This window comes from Motacilla alba, chromosome 1A, assembly GCF_015832195.1.
Source record: "Motacilla alba alba isolate MOTALB_02 chromosome 1A, Motacilla_alba_V1.0_pri, whole genome shotgun sequence".
NCBI classification, from domain to species: Eukaryota; Metazoa; Chordata; class Aves; order Passeriformes; family Motacillidae; genus Motacilla; species Motacilla alba.
In genome coordinates, this window is record NC_052031.1 from 14,089,274 (window position 1) to 14,106,621 (window position 17,348).

The 17,348-nt window shown below is 36.1% G+C and overlaps 1 protein-coding gene across 1 annotated transcript in view; it reads left to right on the plus strand.

The window, feature by feature from the left end:
* PRKAR2B (protein kinase cAMP-dependent type II regulatory subunit beta) overlaps nucleotides 1-17,071 on the plus strand; it is a 75,817-nt gene extending 58,746 nt beyond the window's left edge. The window contains exons 5-11 of the mRNA XM_038153487.1: nucleotides 8,278-8,384; nucleotides 9,640-9,793; nucleotides 10,971-11,072; nucleotides 11,641-11,715; nucleotides 12,467-12,532; nucleotides 12,661-12,799; nucleotides 14,226-17,071. Coding sequence (XP_038009415.1) covers nucleotides 8,278-8,384; nucleotides 9,640-9,793; nucleotides 10,971-11,072; nucleotides 11,641-11,715; nucleotides 12,467-12,532; nucleotides 12,661-12,799; nucleotides 14,226-14,359 — 777 coding nt within the window. The 3' untranslated portion in view covers nucleotides 14,360-17,071. The remainder of the gene's footprint in view (nucleotides 1-8,277; nucleotides 8,385-9,639; nucleotides 9,794-10,970; nucleotides 11,073-11,640; nucleotides 11,716-12,466; nucleotides 12,533-12,660; nucleotides 12,800-14,225) is intronic.
* Nucleotides 17,072-17,348: the final 277 nt, after the last annotated feature.

The window sequence follows — 17,348 nt, forward strand, 5'->3', positions numbered from 1 at the left end:
AATTCCAGAAATGTCATTTTTTTAAAATGAAACGTCATGTATAGAGTCTTTTGTTTCCCTCCACAAGTGATAATACTGAAATACAATAATATGAATCTGTGCATTCATAAAAATTGATACTTTAATTGTATTAATTATTGTATATTCTTACTTTAAATCTGCCTGATGTCTATAAACACATCAGTTAACTGGAATGTTTAAGTTTTTTCTGTTAGTTACTTTTTAGCATCAAAAGGTGCTGAGTGCTCCAACAAAACAGAAAATTATCCCCAAAGCCTTCAGTTTAGCTATGGATGTAATTGAACAAGTGAATTATGAAATAGAGGGAAACAGAAGGTTACCAGGGATGTGAACATTATTATTTTGCTTAATGTAGATACCATAAAAAAAGCTTCAGGTAATTTTCTTCCACGCAAATAATTTCTTTCTGTTTCGTATTAAAACAACAATGAGCTTTTAAGAAAGCCTAAATGTACTGAATGAATGATCTGGATCAGACAAAGGTGATAATGCTACCAAAAGAGCACACAGGATTGTTTCAGGGAAAAGGTGAGTGTATCAATCAAAAGATGCATACTGAGGTTAGGATGACTCACAGCATCCCAAATGCTTTCTCAAGAGATTTGATTCAGTGCTGTCAAGGGAGGGAGCATGAGGGAAAGAGAAACAATTATGTAGATTTTTAAGTATGAGAACAGAAAGTTTAAAATTTGATTCAAGAGGGAGCTAATGGAAGGACCAGCCTGCAGCTCTGTTTGGAAGTCAGGTGCTATTACAGAAAATGCACATTAATTTGTGCTGCAGGTTTCCAGCTCCTGCTTCTGTCTGCACAAAGACTGAACCCTGACCCTGGGTACTGTTCCTTTAGAAGCCCTGAGGAGCAGTGAGCCACAAAGCCCCAGCTTAGCAGAAGCCTGCAGTTACTGTTGTGGAAGGGCATCAAATCTCAACATGGGTGCTCATACATGTGCATTCCTGGGACAGTGGGGGTCCTGACACAGAAGGTTTCCTAACTCCCTCATGCTGTCTGTTTAATAGGTGGTTAATCAGCTGCTCCACTATATTTGTTCAAGCTAAAGCCATGCACTCATTTACCCTTCTGCTCCTCAATTATTCTTCTGAATAGCTTCAGAGAATCAAAGTCATTTGTGGGCATCTGCTCTGGATATGAAATTGCTTTATTATACATTTTCTTTACTGTTGGTGTGTCCTGGCTTCCACGTGGCTGGACCATCATTACATTAGCCTGCCAGTGTCATTTTGGCAGACCCATCTTGGTCAAACTCTGAGCATTTCTCTCTTATGAGCCCTGCAACAGGATGGATTATTGCGTGCTCCTAGAACCTGCTGTGATGCTGATAGTGCCTACAGCATCAATCATCTGGACGGGATCTGCTTTGCATTACAGCAAGAGCTACATCTTCTGTCTCAATAGTCATCAGCCACTTGGTCTGCAGGATGGGGGTCTGTTGGCTATATTGTAATGTTGTGTAGACACAGAGCATTAAACTGCTCCAGTGTGGGCACTTGATGGACTTTTTCCAAGGATGAATTCTTCCAAGGAATACTGAGAGATTATTTCCGCTGTTTATGAAGCTCTTCTCCGGACTGTGCTTGCTATCTTCATAGTGATGTTTTGAACTATTTTTTAAAATTCTTCTTTTGAATCAGTTACTTGTAATAGCTAATAGTTCCCACAATCTGTTCCAGGTGTTTAGCAGAAGACTTCCCAGCTGAGTTGTCCCTTTGAGGTCTGCAATCCAAAGCCTCAAAATGTGCTCTAGGGATCTCCCAAGTCTTGTTCACTCCCTTTTGCTCAGATTGTCCAGGGATTAAGAACACTTCTTTCTGCTTGAAATCCTTTACAGGCAACATTCTGGAAAGTTGAATAAGATAATTTTTGTAAAAGAGTTTTCCATTACAATAATTTTATTCATAAAAACATTGGAAAACTACTGAGCTCTGAAGGGAGCAAAAATATGAAAATGTAGCCCTCTTAAGTATGGCTTGTTCCTTCTGTGGAGCCAGGATCTGTAGTCCCTGGGGAACTTCTCCCACTCCTCCTTCTTGTTCTGCTTCTGAGCAGTGACTCAAGGGCTCTGCCAGTGCAGTTGCAGTAATTAAATATTCCTGTGCCAGCTCTCTTCCTCACCTCTGCCTCCCCATGAGAGATGCTGCAGTTTACAGAGCGGTGTATTAGCAAAAACCTCATTCATCTTGAAGAGAGATAATATCTTCTGCTGCTAAAGCTCAAGTCTCTGGAACAAAAGTTAAGCTTTGTATTGATAGCATCTCCTGCTACCACTGTTGTGGTTTTTGTGGTTTTTTTCCTTGTATTGAACTTCAGCTTCTTTCTGCTGTAGTCCGTGTATTAGAGTCACCATTTCAAAGGTCACTTAGAGGGGAACAGATGTAAAAGGCTTAATGGCTTTTCCCCGATGGCCTTTTAGAGGGTGGCAAAGAGCATTTTCAAATACAGAATAACATGTCTTACCATGTGATCAGAATTGCATTCAGTACATGATGCTCAGTGAAGTCCAACTTTTCTTAACACTTTATCCCACCTTCACACACTGTATTTTAATTGGAATGGCAGGATAAGATAAGGCTATCACTAAAGCCAAAGGAGAAGTTGCAGTAGTTGGGAGTGACTTACAGTTCTCTGCTCAGCGTGTCAATTGGAGAGGCCATTAGAAATTAAAAGAGCCAGCACATAAAATTAAAACCCAGCAGAATCATTTGAATGTAAGGCTAAATGAGAGAGGAGAAGAAGATAACCTTGAGACTTTGAGACAACTTAGGACTTGCTAAACACACACAACACTGTCTTGAGCCCTTGTTTAACTATAATAGTTTCTAAATAACAGATGGGTAAATTTGCACATACATATTTGTAAATATCAATATTTCACATATTTTCTGTGATTAAATATAATAATGTAAAGAAACACCAGTTCTCATACATTTCCCTGAGCAACATTCTTATGTTTTAAAGGCCAACTCATATAGTCTAAAGTCTGTGAAGTCACTCGAATTTTATGGAAAATTTCTTTAACTTTGTAGATGCATGAGGATGTGACCAGTCAGTGAATGTGAGTTCAGCAGTGTATTCCTTAGTTAATGCCCTTAAATAAAAAGTACTTATAAAGAATTGACATTTTAGCAAATTTTTTGCCTTTCTGGAGGCTTAATCATTTGCCATCTAGTTGCTGTCACTCAGTTTTTCATAGTGTGTTACAGTTTTGGAAAAATTACTTCAAGAGGAGAGTATGAATTGAAACATGCTCTTGCAACAAGATCAGGGAAGGAGGTTTTGCAGAGGTACTTGGTTACTTTTTAGAGGACCATATCAGGAAAGAATCAGGAGACAGGTCTATTCAGATGTTGTTTTCTTCTTCCTTCGCTTTATTAGTTTAACTCATTCCTCTTCTAACGTATCTCTTCCTGTTATTCTTCCCTGGAAAACTTCTTCCTCTTAGAGTATTGTTTATTGTCCTTCTCAGTTGCCTGCCTCCCCGTTGCCAGAAACCATAATAATACTGTTTTGCTCCCAGGATTGTCATGATGTGCCAGACTGCTTCCTCTGCCTGCACCCTCCTTTGTGCTCCAGCTGCTGGAGGTTACTGCAGTGGGCTCTGAAGCTGCTCTCCTTCCCTTCCACTTTCACTTTGTGTAAGCCTGCAAGGTGAAAACAAGATGATGACCAAATGTCTTCAGCCCTTACAGAGAACAAGCCTGAAGCTGCTATCACTGAAATTTCTCTCTGTTCAGCCTAACAGCTGTTTGATCACCAGGAAGAACAGCAGCAGCAGCTCATCTACTGGCCAAGGAAGCCTTCTACACTTTTTACAATGCAATTCAGAGTTGTTATTTTGGTTTTGTCTCTTAAGAGGAGAGTGTGCTGGGGTGATTAACAACAGGCTATTTAGTTTGGAAATTACAGCCCATAGGGTAGCAGTTAAAAAACCTGATGAACCTTTTATCAGAGCAAGAGGCTGGCTCAAGGGGCTGGTACCATCAAAGCTGAGCTGTGCCCTTGTACTTAAAGTCTGAATCTTTTCTTTGGCAAAAATTCACAAGCAGTGTTAGATCATCTATTCTCCTTCAGAGAAGTTTAATATTGGAGAGCTTTGCCCTGCTAATTCTTGTACAGAATATATAAAATAAGTCTTGACCCTTTTCTAAAAAGTAATAAATTATACATATCGTTCACAAATATGCAAAAGCAATTTCTGGGCATATTGCCACTTATGTACCTGGAGAATTAGTGTAAGAGAGCACAAATATTGATTAATCAATTAGAATTCATTTACTTGAAGGAAGATTAAAGAGAACATAATGTAACTGTTTTATGAATAGTGGAATCTTATACTTAAGGCCAAATCATTCCTTGAAACCACTCACAGAAGATTCTCATGCTGCTCTCAGTTTTTAAGAATTTTGGTGAAGAATTAAAACTACAGATTTTGGAGCAATTAATGGAAATATACATCCCAGCTCCCACCCTCCATGAAAAAAAAAATATATATATACACATATATATATATATGCACACACACATTTATACATATAGCAAATGTGTGTATAATATATGTAACTGAGCCTAGAATACCTGAACATGTTAACATCTGCCCTTTTAGATGACACAAAGGTGGTGACATTGAGGTGCCCTACCCAGAGAAGAGCAGTGGAGCTGGGGAAGGGTCTGGAGCACAATTCCTTTGAGGGGGAGCTGGGGGTGTTCAGCCTGGAGAAAAGGGGGCTCAGGGGAGATGTTGTCACTCTTGTACTGCCTGACAGGAGGCTGTGAGCAGGTGGGTGTTGGTTCCTTCTCCCAGGTAACAGGACCAGAGGAAATGGCCTCAAATTTAGGGGAGGTTCAGATTGGATATTTGGAAAAATTTCTTCACTGAAAGTGTTGTCGAACATTGGAAGAGACTGCTCATGAAAATGTTTGGGTGACCATCCCTGGAGGCATTGAAAAGATGTGTAGTTGTGGCACTTGGGGTAGTTACAAAGTATGAAATGTGTTACTGAGCCTGACTGATGGGCATGTGCATGATATTTGAGAGCAGAGTACTAATTTAGCATGTAACTGTGTGGATGAAGGTTAAGGTATATTCTCAAAGAAAATACTATTGCTTAAAAACATTGATTGTACATTGAAATACAAATTAGAGTCTTTGATGTGAAGAAATGAATGCCTTTTCATTAGTTTACAAGTAGATGTAACACAAGGGAACTAAAGATTTTGAACCGGATCAATATTGCTGCTAACATTTTTGTCAGAGTTCCCCTGGAGTATATGTGCATGGTTTTGTTTTGAAAAACAAATGTGGAGAGGTGTAGACATGAATTCTGTAATTTATCTTCCTCTACAAGGTTCAGAGTGTTGATTTAAGGAGTCCTTTTCTTCCCATGGTTTCCTTGCCTGTGCTTTGCTAACATTTTCTACCTCTGTCCCCCTCCCCACACCCAGCCCCCATTCCTTTTCTGGTATTGTCTGCTTCATTGACTTCTTAATATCATGTTGAATATTAATTTGTTGGTATTTCAAATTGCACAAAGTGAGGACAAGGTGGGCAGCAGGGTTTCATTTCAACTGGGGCTCATTTTATGAACTCAGGGACAATATAAGAACTATGAATTCACTTTGTTCACATGATAATATTCTAATGTTTTTAGAAGTCATATGAGACAGGGAACTACAGGCCAGTCACAAAAAATCCCCCTCATCCTGATTTCATTTTGCATTTTTGTATTTTTGAAGGTAGAACTGCTTTAAGGAAGAAGAGCATTTAGACTGCACCATTTAAAAAAATACTAGAATTAATTCTGTTTATGAAACAGATCTGCTTTTTAATTCTAAAATTGCCTATCTTTATCTTTTCAAAATAACTACAGAGGGTGCCAGTAAATTGAGCCTCAGTCTGGCAGAGATTCCAGAGGATTCACACAGAGCAAACTGGGCGAGCAAGTTATGTAATTCTCATGGTTAAAGCAAAAACCATGTTCCTGGTTTGGTTATTGTAGTCCACTTTGTCTTAATTTAAAGTGGAAAATTTTAGAAAAGGGACCACTTGTCTTTAAGTTAATTGCAGTTTATTTAAGAAATAAAAATAAATGTGCAATGCTTCAGCAATTAATAGACTGCTCTCAGATGTATTAAATATCTTAAAGTATTTTAAACATTTTAAAAGAGAAATGGATTTGTGAATTCTACTCTGTTGCATTAAAAGATTGAAGATTTACATACTGGAAAAGTTGTGGTTTGATGAGCTTGATTCATAGTTATAAATTGAAAATGTTTTAACCAGAAATCCAAGATGAAGCTCACTGAATAAAGATTTTAATTATATGTATGACTCCTCCATTGAAGGAAATAACTATCTTTTTGGTTTAATCTTTTTTTCCCAAGAAATCTTGAAAGTATTTTAAGTTCTGGGGTTTGATGCACATATAATACATTCTTCTTGCATGGCTTGCACTTAGATGATGACATGGCCTCTAGCCTCCCATGAAGTGGGGAGCATTCCCTATGTTCTCACTTGTTTTCAAAAGGCAGACATGGACTTGGGGAGCCACTTTGCCAATTCAGACGTAAAGCCAGAGGAAGGGAAGGTGCTGCTTCAGTTGCCTTAGACAAGCTAACATTAGGTCAGTTTTGCAGATTCTGTAGGAATTTCTTTTTGTTTACATAGAGAGGACTGAAAAGAACAAAGTAATATTAGCTATTCATTCAAACATGGAAGTTTTTAAAAGGCAACTCCTGTACATAATTTTCATCTCTTCCAATGGCACCCACTCACACTTTTCTTTCTCTGAAATGAGCCATAACACATTCACTGATATCTGAAATGACCCATCTTTTTTCAAACACATACCTGTCTATACTAACAAAGGTACTAAGTAGAGGCACAGTTAAATGGTTCTTTGCTGGCCTAGGAGGGCTGCATGATCTCCCTCTGTACCTCACCATGATCAGCTGTACTAAGGATGGATACTGCCATTCTGTTGTTCTTTGTGCCCACACACAGCCAACTCTGTGAAGGGAAACTTGTATTTAGCTTCCATTTTTCAAAAAGGCTTGGATAGCATGGTACTGCTGGTATTTTTAAAAGCTTTCAGTAAGTAAAAAATTCAGCAGCATAAGGATGGAATTCATTACAACTAATTTATCTGTCTAAAAATTGTGTGTAACTGGGAGTTACAGTAGATCTCTCTAGTCAGAGGAAAGAAAGGGAAATCTCTAGAGAATGATTCTGAGCTGTCTTGTATGGTTATCTCTGTCCATGGGCTGCAGAAGGACTCTGAAGGACTGACTTAGACTGGTGTTCTTTGAAAGGCAAATGCCATCCATCTTTCAGTGGCTGGAAATGCTGTGAATGGAACCATTGCAAAATGTATATCTAGAGGCTTTTATACCATGATTTTCACTAGATCTGCTTGTTCCAGTATGATACATACTTAATAAGTTTCAAGAAGTAGAGTATAGAATTTTAGGCATATTGCAGGGTAAACCAAAAATAAAATTTAAATTTTTAAGTTAACTTTTTATGATTCTTAATCCACAATGAGCTGTGTTTGGGTTTTTTAGATGTGAATAGTCAAATTTACATCAAATAAGACAAATTAAGTAATTAGGGGTGGGTTTCTTTGTTGTTATACAGTCATAATTCAAATGATCACATTTTGTTAGTCTGTTAACATTTTTCTGTCAACAAAGTAGTTTTGTAGCCATGGGTAAATTCCCACTTTCCAAAGAATCCAGCATTTACTTACTCAGCCAAAGCACTGCAGACCTTTATGGTTACATCTGGCCCAACATTTTGCAGGCATTGTATAGTTTAGACTTCAAAATACTTGACAGTCATTTTGAAACTAAATTCTGTAAGGAAGTTCTAAGGACAAAATCAGGTAAATGTATGATTTAGAATAACGAATACAGGGGGGTTTTGGCAAGGGTATAACATTGCTCGGTTGTGAAGGGTAAAATTCTGGTTTTGGATGGTCATGAGCAATTTATGTTGCAAAGGAGATCCATTTTATCATTTGCAGTGACAAGTGGGAAGCTGTGCTCTGAACACTGGAAAAGCTAACACTGAATACTAAATAGAACTGTCTTTCTATTATTGATCCACACATTTCTGTAGCACGAATATTTTCCACCATTAACATCTTTTATCCACATCTTGGGAAGCTGGCCAGTTAGTTAATTCAAAGAATAAAATTTTAGAAGCAGATGATAATTTCTTGCCTTTGTGTTATTTTAAACAGGAACAGATGTCTCAGGTGTTAGATGCAATGTTTGAAAAGATGGTTGAAGGAGGGGAACACGTAATTGATCAAGGGGATGATGGTGACAACTTCTACGTCATTGACAGGTGAATTGCTGTGTCTTATTATAGCACAAAGCACTGTGCAAAAGTCCATTGAGAAAAGTATTTAATGCTGACATTCCAGCTTTTCTCTTGGTATTCAGTGACAGGATTCATGGGAATGGTTCAGATCTGTGCCAGGAGAGGTTCAGATTTGACATTAGGAACCATTTCTTCACCTGAGTGGTCAAGCACTGGAAGAGGCTTCCTAGAGGCTGATGCCCCAAGCCTGTCAGTGTCTAAGGGGCATTGGGACAATTCTTTTAATAAAAGTCTTTCATTTTTGGGCAGCCCTGAAGTGGTCAGGTAGGTGAACAAAATGATTGTTTTAGGTCCCTTCTAACTTAAATATGAAATCAGATGATCATAAAAGCATGTCCAGATTCTGTGCTGGAAAGACCATATTTTTCAGCCTTGTGAGATTCCATTTTATCATCTCTTGTCCAAAAGGCTGCAGCGACTTTGCAATATTCTGTCAGCCTTGTGGTTTTTAGGTGTAAGGTATCACCTCTGTGTCCCTTATCAATGAAATAACTGCACAGATTATTGCTTTACATTCACATGATTTATCAATGCGCACCATAAAAATATTCAGCACAGAGGAAAATGATGGCTCAGCATCAATGGGCTTGGCAAATTCCTGTTTTACAAGATATCAGATTTTACTGCATTTCCAAAGCAAAAAAAAAAAAAAAGTTATTAAATTAATGATGGAGGGAAGAAATGCACAATATATTATAAAAATGCATATATTTATTTCGTGATTTTAAATTGCTTTTCAGATACATTCCTTCTGTTTCCTGCATCTTGGCTGTTTCATTAGAAATTGCTACTATAAAATATTTAAAATATTAAGTAACTTGTATAATTATTTCAGTGCTCCTATCATAGCAATTTTCGCAAAGACTTGACATTTGTATCTAGTGTGGTTAAAATGAAATTAAGAAACTGATTCTAAGTAAGATTTTAATTTTTAATAAGTTCTGGTAATAAATAGATCACTGTACATCCATTCTATTTTTAAACTGAGTTAATGTAAAAACGAATAACCCTATCTTTCCCTTTAAAGAGAGACCAGTTTTGTTATTTATAGAAGTCATTGAGATGTCATTACAAGGTGTTTAACACCATTTAAGCAAGCAAATATGTATTTCAAATGCTTTATCTTTGGAATTCATGGTATAAAAAAATACAGTGAGAGGCTGCTTAGCAAAGACCACAGCTGGATTCTACTCATTGTACTTTTCTATTTTATTAACAGAGGTACATATGATATTTATGTAAAATGTGATGGTGTTGGGAGGTGTGTTGGAACCTATGATAACCGAGGATGTTTTGGTGAGTTGGCCTTAATGTACAATACACCCAGAGCAGCTACAATTATAGCTACCTCTCCTGGTTCCATCTGGGGTTTGGTAAGTAGAGTACTTCTTTTAAGCTATTTTTAAAAAAATATGTATTTTATATAGATTTTACTGGCATGCTGTATCAGCATGAAAAAAAAAAAATATATATATATATAAAATTCTAGAAATCCTGAGAAATCCCAACACAATGCTACCTTTTACCAGAATCTACAGATGAAAATCTGAGGTTTAGTAAAACACTGATTTTTTTAAAAACTAATTTTGTTTTATTTTATTTTAACAAATTGAAAACCATGGATAATTGCATGTTAATTTTCCCCCCACACCTTGATTGGAATGCCTTTGTTTACAGAGTAAAATTTCAATATGAGGTTATTTACTAGTGTTATACTACCTGGATCTTTGACAAAAGTAATCAAGTTTACCCCAAAAGTAAGCTGAGATGGCCATCATCTTCAAGATGTACCTACTGATCTAATGACTGATCCCAGGACTGAAATGAAATGTGGTCATTCACCAGCTTAATCCGTGTGACTTCTGGGATTGTTTAGGACACTGTAAGAATGGCTTTAAATTAAATTGGGTTGTGTTGGCCAGTAAATCCCCCCTGTGGCAGTGAAGGCTTGCAGTGCATTTTCCCTCTACTTGTCACCAGGGCACAGCCACACAAAGTTAAGAAAAGAAAACACCATAAGTGTAATTTTTCTGTCTGTCTGGTTCATTTTCATGGCCAAATCTTAAGGAATGTCCAGTTGGCTGTTTAGGGCAGCAGTGAGCCTTGTTCTGCTGAAACAGCAAAAGTGGACTGTCACCTAAGACCCAGACTCATGTATTTTGCTTTTTACAAAACCTTAAAAATCCTCTTTGAGTACATATCAATTTGTATGGGATCTCAGGGTAATTAATAAACTTTGTAAATTAAACATTTCAATATTGAGAATTTCTTAAATATCCTAAATTACCCACTCATTGTTCCCTGCTGTCAGTTCTACCCTCTGGAGGTGAGCTCAGTGTGTACCCAGAGGGATTTTCAGGTTAACTTCAGGAGCTCCTGATTGACCTCCAGAGGAATCTTTCCCAACTGACAGCAGGGAAAGACCAGCTCAGTTGACAGCTAAACTGAGTGACTAAAATTGGGTAATTTGATCATAAACAGCCAGATGTAAAGTATTTTCTAGCACATATTTTCAGTTAATGAACTCTCATTTTCTCTTTGTGTTTACAGGACAGGGTAACATTCCGAAGAATCATTGTAAAAAATAATGCCAAAAAGAGAAGAATGTATGAAAGTTTTATTGAGTCATTGCCATTCCTTAAATCTTTAGAAGTAAGATTTCTATTGCATTATTTTAATGGCTGTATCAGAGGTACCTGATAAGATTCTGCTCTTAAAGACTTTAAATTTGGCATTCAGAGTGTCTCCACAATAGAAGTTTGCATACTTTTGTTTCAGAGAAAGACTACATTTTAATTTTGTTTTAATTTAGAATAAATGATTATTGTTCATATTGTGTTTTAAAACATAACTTTACTTTCAGTTTCCCAAAGCTTAGTTTTACTAGATATTAGCCAACAAAATTAAACAATGACTTGGGGAATTTGAAAATATTTTCATTTATCAACTATATTTTTCCATCTATTTTTACATGTATGCTTTTCTGAACATAATTTTTAAAGGCTTCTAACAAAAATGGAAGCTTATCAGAATAGCTGTTAAAACTGTAATATACCCTCTGGAACACTATTCAGCAGGTTTTTTTGAATGGTAATCAAAACAGGAAAATAAAGATACACTATTCTGTGCAAAGATTCACAGAAATATGAAAGGGCTTTCTAAATATATACTGTCATAATGTTAACCAAATATTTCTTACATTTTCTTTTTTTAAATGAAGGTATCTGAGCGTTTAAAAGTGGTTGATGTGATTGGTACCAAAGTGTACAAAGATGGAGAACAAATCATTGCTCAGGTACAGTTTCTTCCTAGTTTTTGTTTTTCTTTCATAATAGGTAACAGTAATCATGTTATTTGTAGACAATGCCTACTTTTAAACCTTATTTTTCTCTATCACATAAACAAAATTAATGGATCTTAAATGTAAGAGGTGGTTGTTTCAAAAGCTCACTTTTCACTCATGATACTTTCAAGAACAACCCTCTTTGTTGATATAAATAAAAGAGTCAACATTTTTAGTGCACTTAGAAATTCAAACTTGGTTATGTGTGCTTCCAAGGGGAGGAGCACTGAAGACTCACCTTGGTTTTGTTGTTGAAATATGGTCAACTTTTCAAGAAGACAAAAGTAAACTCTTCAGGATAGGCAACTGTGATTGTGCCCCAGGATAATTAGTGGATATCCCATAGCCCCTGGAGGCTTTTCATACTGAAACTTGCTAAGGGAAATAATCTGGGAGGAACACAGAAGTGGATAAATGGTAGTAAGGATCCTAAAAGTCTTCCACAACATTGGTTTTCTCTGCTTTTTGTGTAAGGCACAGTCAGCTATATCTTTTCATGAAAAGGTCTTGCTGTTAGTTCTGTATAGATGTTTTGATTGTTATGTGTCTAGAGTATGGTTTTCAAATAAAAAGTGGTTTCTTTTGCAACAGGGATCAAAAGAGGAGCTTCAAGGCCCTGGTTGCAAATATTTTGATGTTGCCATGAAACTAAAAAGGAAATTTTACACTTTTTTACTCACTTTCTTTTTTTTTTCTTGTGCAGGGTGACTTGGCTGATTCTTTCTTTATTGTGGAATCTGGAGAAGTAAGGATTATAATGACAAGGAAGGTAAACATCCCTAAAACAACAACCTTTTTTTTACCATTGTCTCTAACTTTGCTTATGAAATCCTAAGTTTGGCAAATCTCTCCTCTAATGCTCTTTCTTTCTCTCTCTTTCTTTACATGTTATTTCAGGGTAAACAAGATCTAGAAGAGAATGGAGCAGTAGAAATAGCTCGATGCTCAAGAGGACAGTATTTTGGAGAACTTGCTCTTGTAACTAACAAACCCCGAGCTGCTTCTGCATTTGCTCTTGGCACTGTCAAATGTTTAGGTATTAGTCAACACCATTTTATATCTAATCTAAAATTATATTTAATCCATTTGGTTGTTTCTATTGTGACTGTCTTTCCCCAGAATATAAGATTTAAGGCTGTTTTAGTAATCACCTATTATTGTGCATTACTATTTGTGTTATTTATCTGCAAAAATCTCTTACAATTGATAAATACTATTACACACAATTTCTCCAATATTTCTCTGGCTGTATGGAAATAAAAATTCTTTTAGGACAGTACAGAATATTGCTGCCAACTGCTTATAGCCATCAGATAAATGTCTAATACTCTGCAGAAAGGTGAGGCATTTCTTTTCTCAGTAGACTGACTCATCTAAGAAATAATTCTGTTTAAAATCCTGTGCCTTTTTATCCCTATGACTTAAACTCTTAATAAATTCTTTTGTCTTCAGTAGCTGTGAATGTAGTCAGCCCATCACACTGTAGTCTCAGGCACAGGAAGAGTGAAGACTGTAGGAGTTGTGCTCCTAGACAACCCTTCACATCCATTGCTTTTCATGGTCTGATGTTAAGCTCCTCACTATGGGAAAACTGTAAACTGCAAAGATAGATTTGGCATTCCTGCATAATGATTTGATGACCAAGTAACCAAAAAGCTTCTCTATTTTTTAAAATTCCTAACTCGAAACACACAGAGATCATCAGGCAATAGAGATCAAAAATACGACAGATGGGAAAAAAATAACAGGCAGTGGTGAGGAAGAGTGTCATTATCCATTATGGCTGAATAACAAAGCACTGGCACTTCCAAACAGCAGAGATCTTGAACATTTCTCAGGAGACAAGAGATTACTGGCCAGCAGGTTGGAAGTATGTGAAGTTTCCTCCCTGGGCTATTGGCTGGAACTCTAGGGGATCACATGATGTGATCAGATAAAGAAAATATTCTGGTTGGCTGTGCACTGACATTGTGTGTGAATTACAGTCTTCAACTTCTTGCACATTTGCTGTGAAAATATGTATTCATTACCATTTTCACTTTGGGTGGAAGAAAGTAAAAACAGCAAGGAAACCGACTGTTAGAGCCCAGATGCAGCCAACAACAACACTTAATGTTGTGGCTTTTTGAACTATCATGGGTCTTAAAACTTTATTTTGTGGAGGAATCCAGGCCCCTTTCAGACTTCTTGACAAGCTCTTGGGTAACATATATCTTAATATGAAAATATTTCCAAAATAAGGAACAGAAAAAGTTCAAGTTTATTTTTGAAGTTTCAAGACAGCAGTGTTGGCTGATCTTGGTTTTGCTAAGGTAAGCAGTTTCCTCCTGTGTGAGCAATGTATATGTCTCAGTACTATCTGTTGTCATTTAAAATGTTACACTGGAATATCATAAATACCAGGGTGAGTGTCTGTTACTGATGAGCACATAATATTCTCTTTCTCTCTCTTTTTATCTTAGTTATGGATGTGCAGGCATTTGAAAGGCTTTTGGGACCTTGTATGGAAATTCTGAAAAGAAACATTGCAAACTATGAAGAGCAGCTAGTTGCTCTGTTTGGAACAAACATGGACATTGCTGACACCAGTGCATGAACTAAACATTGGAACAACAAGATCTGTTATGAGAATATAGCACAGTAGTGGTTAGTCCACTGAAAAATTGTCTCTCTTCCTATAGATGCCAAGCATTTTCTGTGATTTTAAGAATGGGATTGGGGTTTTTTGGTTTGCTTTGCTTTTGGTTGGGTGGTTCTTTTGGGTTTTTGTTTTTTGTTTGTTTTGTTGTTTTGTTTTGTTTTGTTTTTAATTATGACAGTGGAAATACTAGTAAAGAAAATAGCAATTCAATAAATGGAGGGCTTGATTTTTAAAAGTGCTAAGTATTGATGGTTCCATCTGATATAAGGACAGCCTGTGGTAGCACAGCACCTTTGAAAATCAAGTCCTTAACACAGCATTTCCTTAAAGAACAGATTTTTTAAAAAACCCCACATGTGATGAACTTGTTAAACCAGCTTCTGTTCTTCAAAAAGGTTTCATCTTTTCTGGAAAGACTGTTAGTTTGAATGTGATATGTTGAAAGTATTAGTGCACACAAAGTGTTTATATGTATTACTACAGAAGATATACAGTAGATATTACTTTTTGAGTATTACAGTTGTCATGATTTTATGTTGCATTTATCACAGATGTAATGAATCACAAGATTAATCATAAGATAAAGCATGACAATGCGTTTCGTGTAACGCTCATGACCCAAATCTGGTTTTTAACATTTCGTAATTGTTTTAAAGTCCTCTTCGTTTAATATGTCATGTTTCAGCACGACATTGTAATATCTTATGCAATTTAGAGGACTTGCAGATTTTTGCAATAAACTGCATTTTTTTATTAGTTATGTGAATTCTGTACATGAGTGAGGACAGCTGACAAATTAACCTTAATGCTTTTAAAGCAAAGGCATGGGTCATTGTCATGTTCTACCTAATCATACATAACCTATATTGTTTTCCTTCTCCCTTGTTTTATATTTATACATTTTGTCTTTTCTACTTATGCTTGTTCTCTAGTTATTTTTTTTTAGATCTCACCTTTTTTATTGTTAAATCTGTTTCAAGTGAAATGATCTCTGTATATCTCTCTTCCTGCAGTCTAATCTTAGCTATCAAAGGTCAGAGTCAATTACTGAAGTGATTGATATCAAAAGCCATGCTAAACTGAGCTTGTCCTTGAAAATCCTTAACAGGAAGTGCAAAAATATTTTTAATTTGAAAGATCAGTACTTCCAAAGCTTTGCACACATCATCTGTCATTGTTAAAGCTAACATGTCTTGCTTTCAAAAACCTGTAGGTCATCATGAAATAATGTGTTCAGCCATAATAGCATGGGATACCTTCTGAGACTGAGGAGAGAGAATATCATCTTAATTGTGAGCACAGGGCTCACTGCTTACAAGGGTCTGTGACTGGAAATTTCAGGCACAGTCCAGTTTCAGTCCTGCTTACTGACCTGTCTGCTGATGTTCATGGACAGCCAGTGTGTGTACTGGTGATGGGCAGCTCTGCCAAAATGACACTGCAAGAGTAGTAGGAAGGCTGCTTCTGCCCTGATTCAAACACCTGAATTATACCATCTTTCCTTCTTAGATAATGACTTTTCTAATGCCATATATTTGTGTATGTTGATGTAATCATTATGCTACGGTTAGTGATATGTTCTGACAGTTAATATAATCATACATGTATATGAAATTATGATTATATAATATGATAACAATATATAATTTATATCATATAGTATGGTATAAATTATAAATAAGATTTCTAAAAAAATACAATCTGAACAAAATTTACAAATGTAATTTTTTTTTTACTTAGAAACCTGGTATGAATAATTGCACATACGATAACTTGCCTTTGTACTTTTGATTTATGGGAAAAAGAGAAGCCTGTTATACTAGAAGGAAATATCAGGTAACCAAGATCTACACTCTTGTCATTCTGTATGCTTAATCTCTAAAAGCTACCTATATTTTGCACTGGCTTGATGTGATTAAGAAAAATGCTAGAAATTACTTGTATGGCTGTAAACTACAATCAAGGCCATAAATGCCAGTCATGATATTTTCAATATTGTTGGTTATATTTAAAGTTTCCTTACAATAAACAACACTTTTATATATAAAAATCTATGTTTGTTGATACTCTTGTTGTCTTTTAATTCCATTACCATAAAGTTACAAGTGACCTATTTATGCTCATTTATTAAAAGAAAAATCATAATTCTTAACACTTTGATGCTGATTTTTATAAATGACATTATGTGGATGCTCTGTCTACTCAGACAACATGTTGATGCAATAATTACCATAATTACTTTATTTGATTATTTGCTTGTAGTTTATAGCTAGGAAAAAGCTGTGGAGTAACAAATTTAGGATAATCAGAGATTCTGGGTTTTCTGATTCCCAAAATACAGCTTCATGTTGCAGCAGTTTTGTTGTGTTGCTCTTGGGCACTGGGTGATTCCTGGAATTTTCTTTGTTGGTAAATTCAAGGGGACTTAACCAACAGTAACATGTTATCACTTTTTAAGTTTTATCCAAACCATTATATCCTTCATCTGTCAGCACTTGGGATTTGTCCTGGATCTCTTCATGTGTACACTTCAAACGTGCCAGGCTTCATGTCATAAATGTGGTGAGTGTTAATCCTAAGAATGAAATCATCTCAAGGTACTGGTTTGTTTTTTTTTTTTACAGACCTTTCAATAAAAAGTAAGATGATTGTAATAATTTTAAACAACGCTGTGTCAGGTTTACCTTATTAGACTGGGTCCATGCTTAAGCTACCTGATGCTTCTGTTATTTAAGATTTTTATTGAGTTTGTTGAAAATATTCCCCACTTAGTGAAGAGAAAAAATCCTGAGAGAAATCCTGTATGAGAGGCATTCATGGGTTCATATGTTTTACTAACCAGAAGAGAATCCACATGACAGCAAATGGTTTTTATAAATGCTTAAACTATGGGGAAAACAATCCAATTGCAGCCCTGAAGTTGATCACAAGACACAAACCCTGA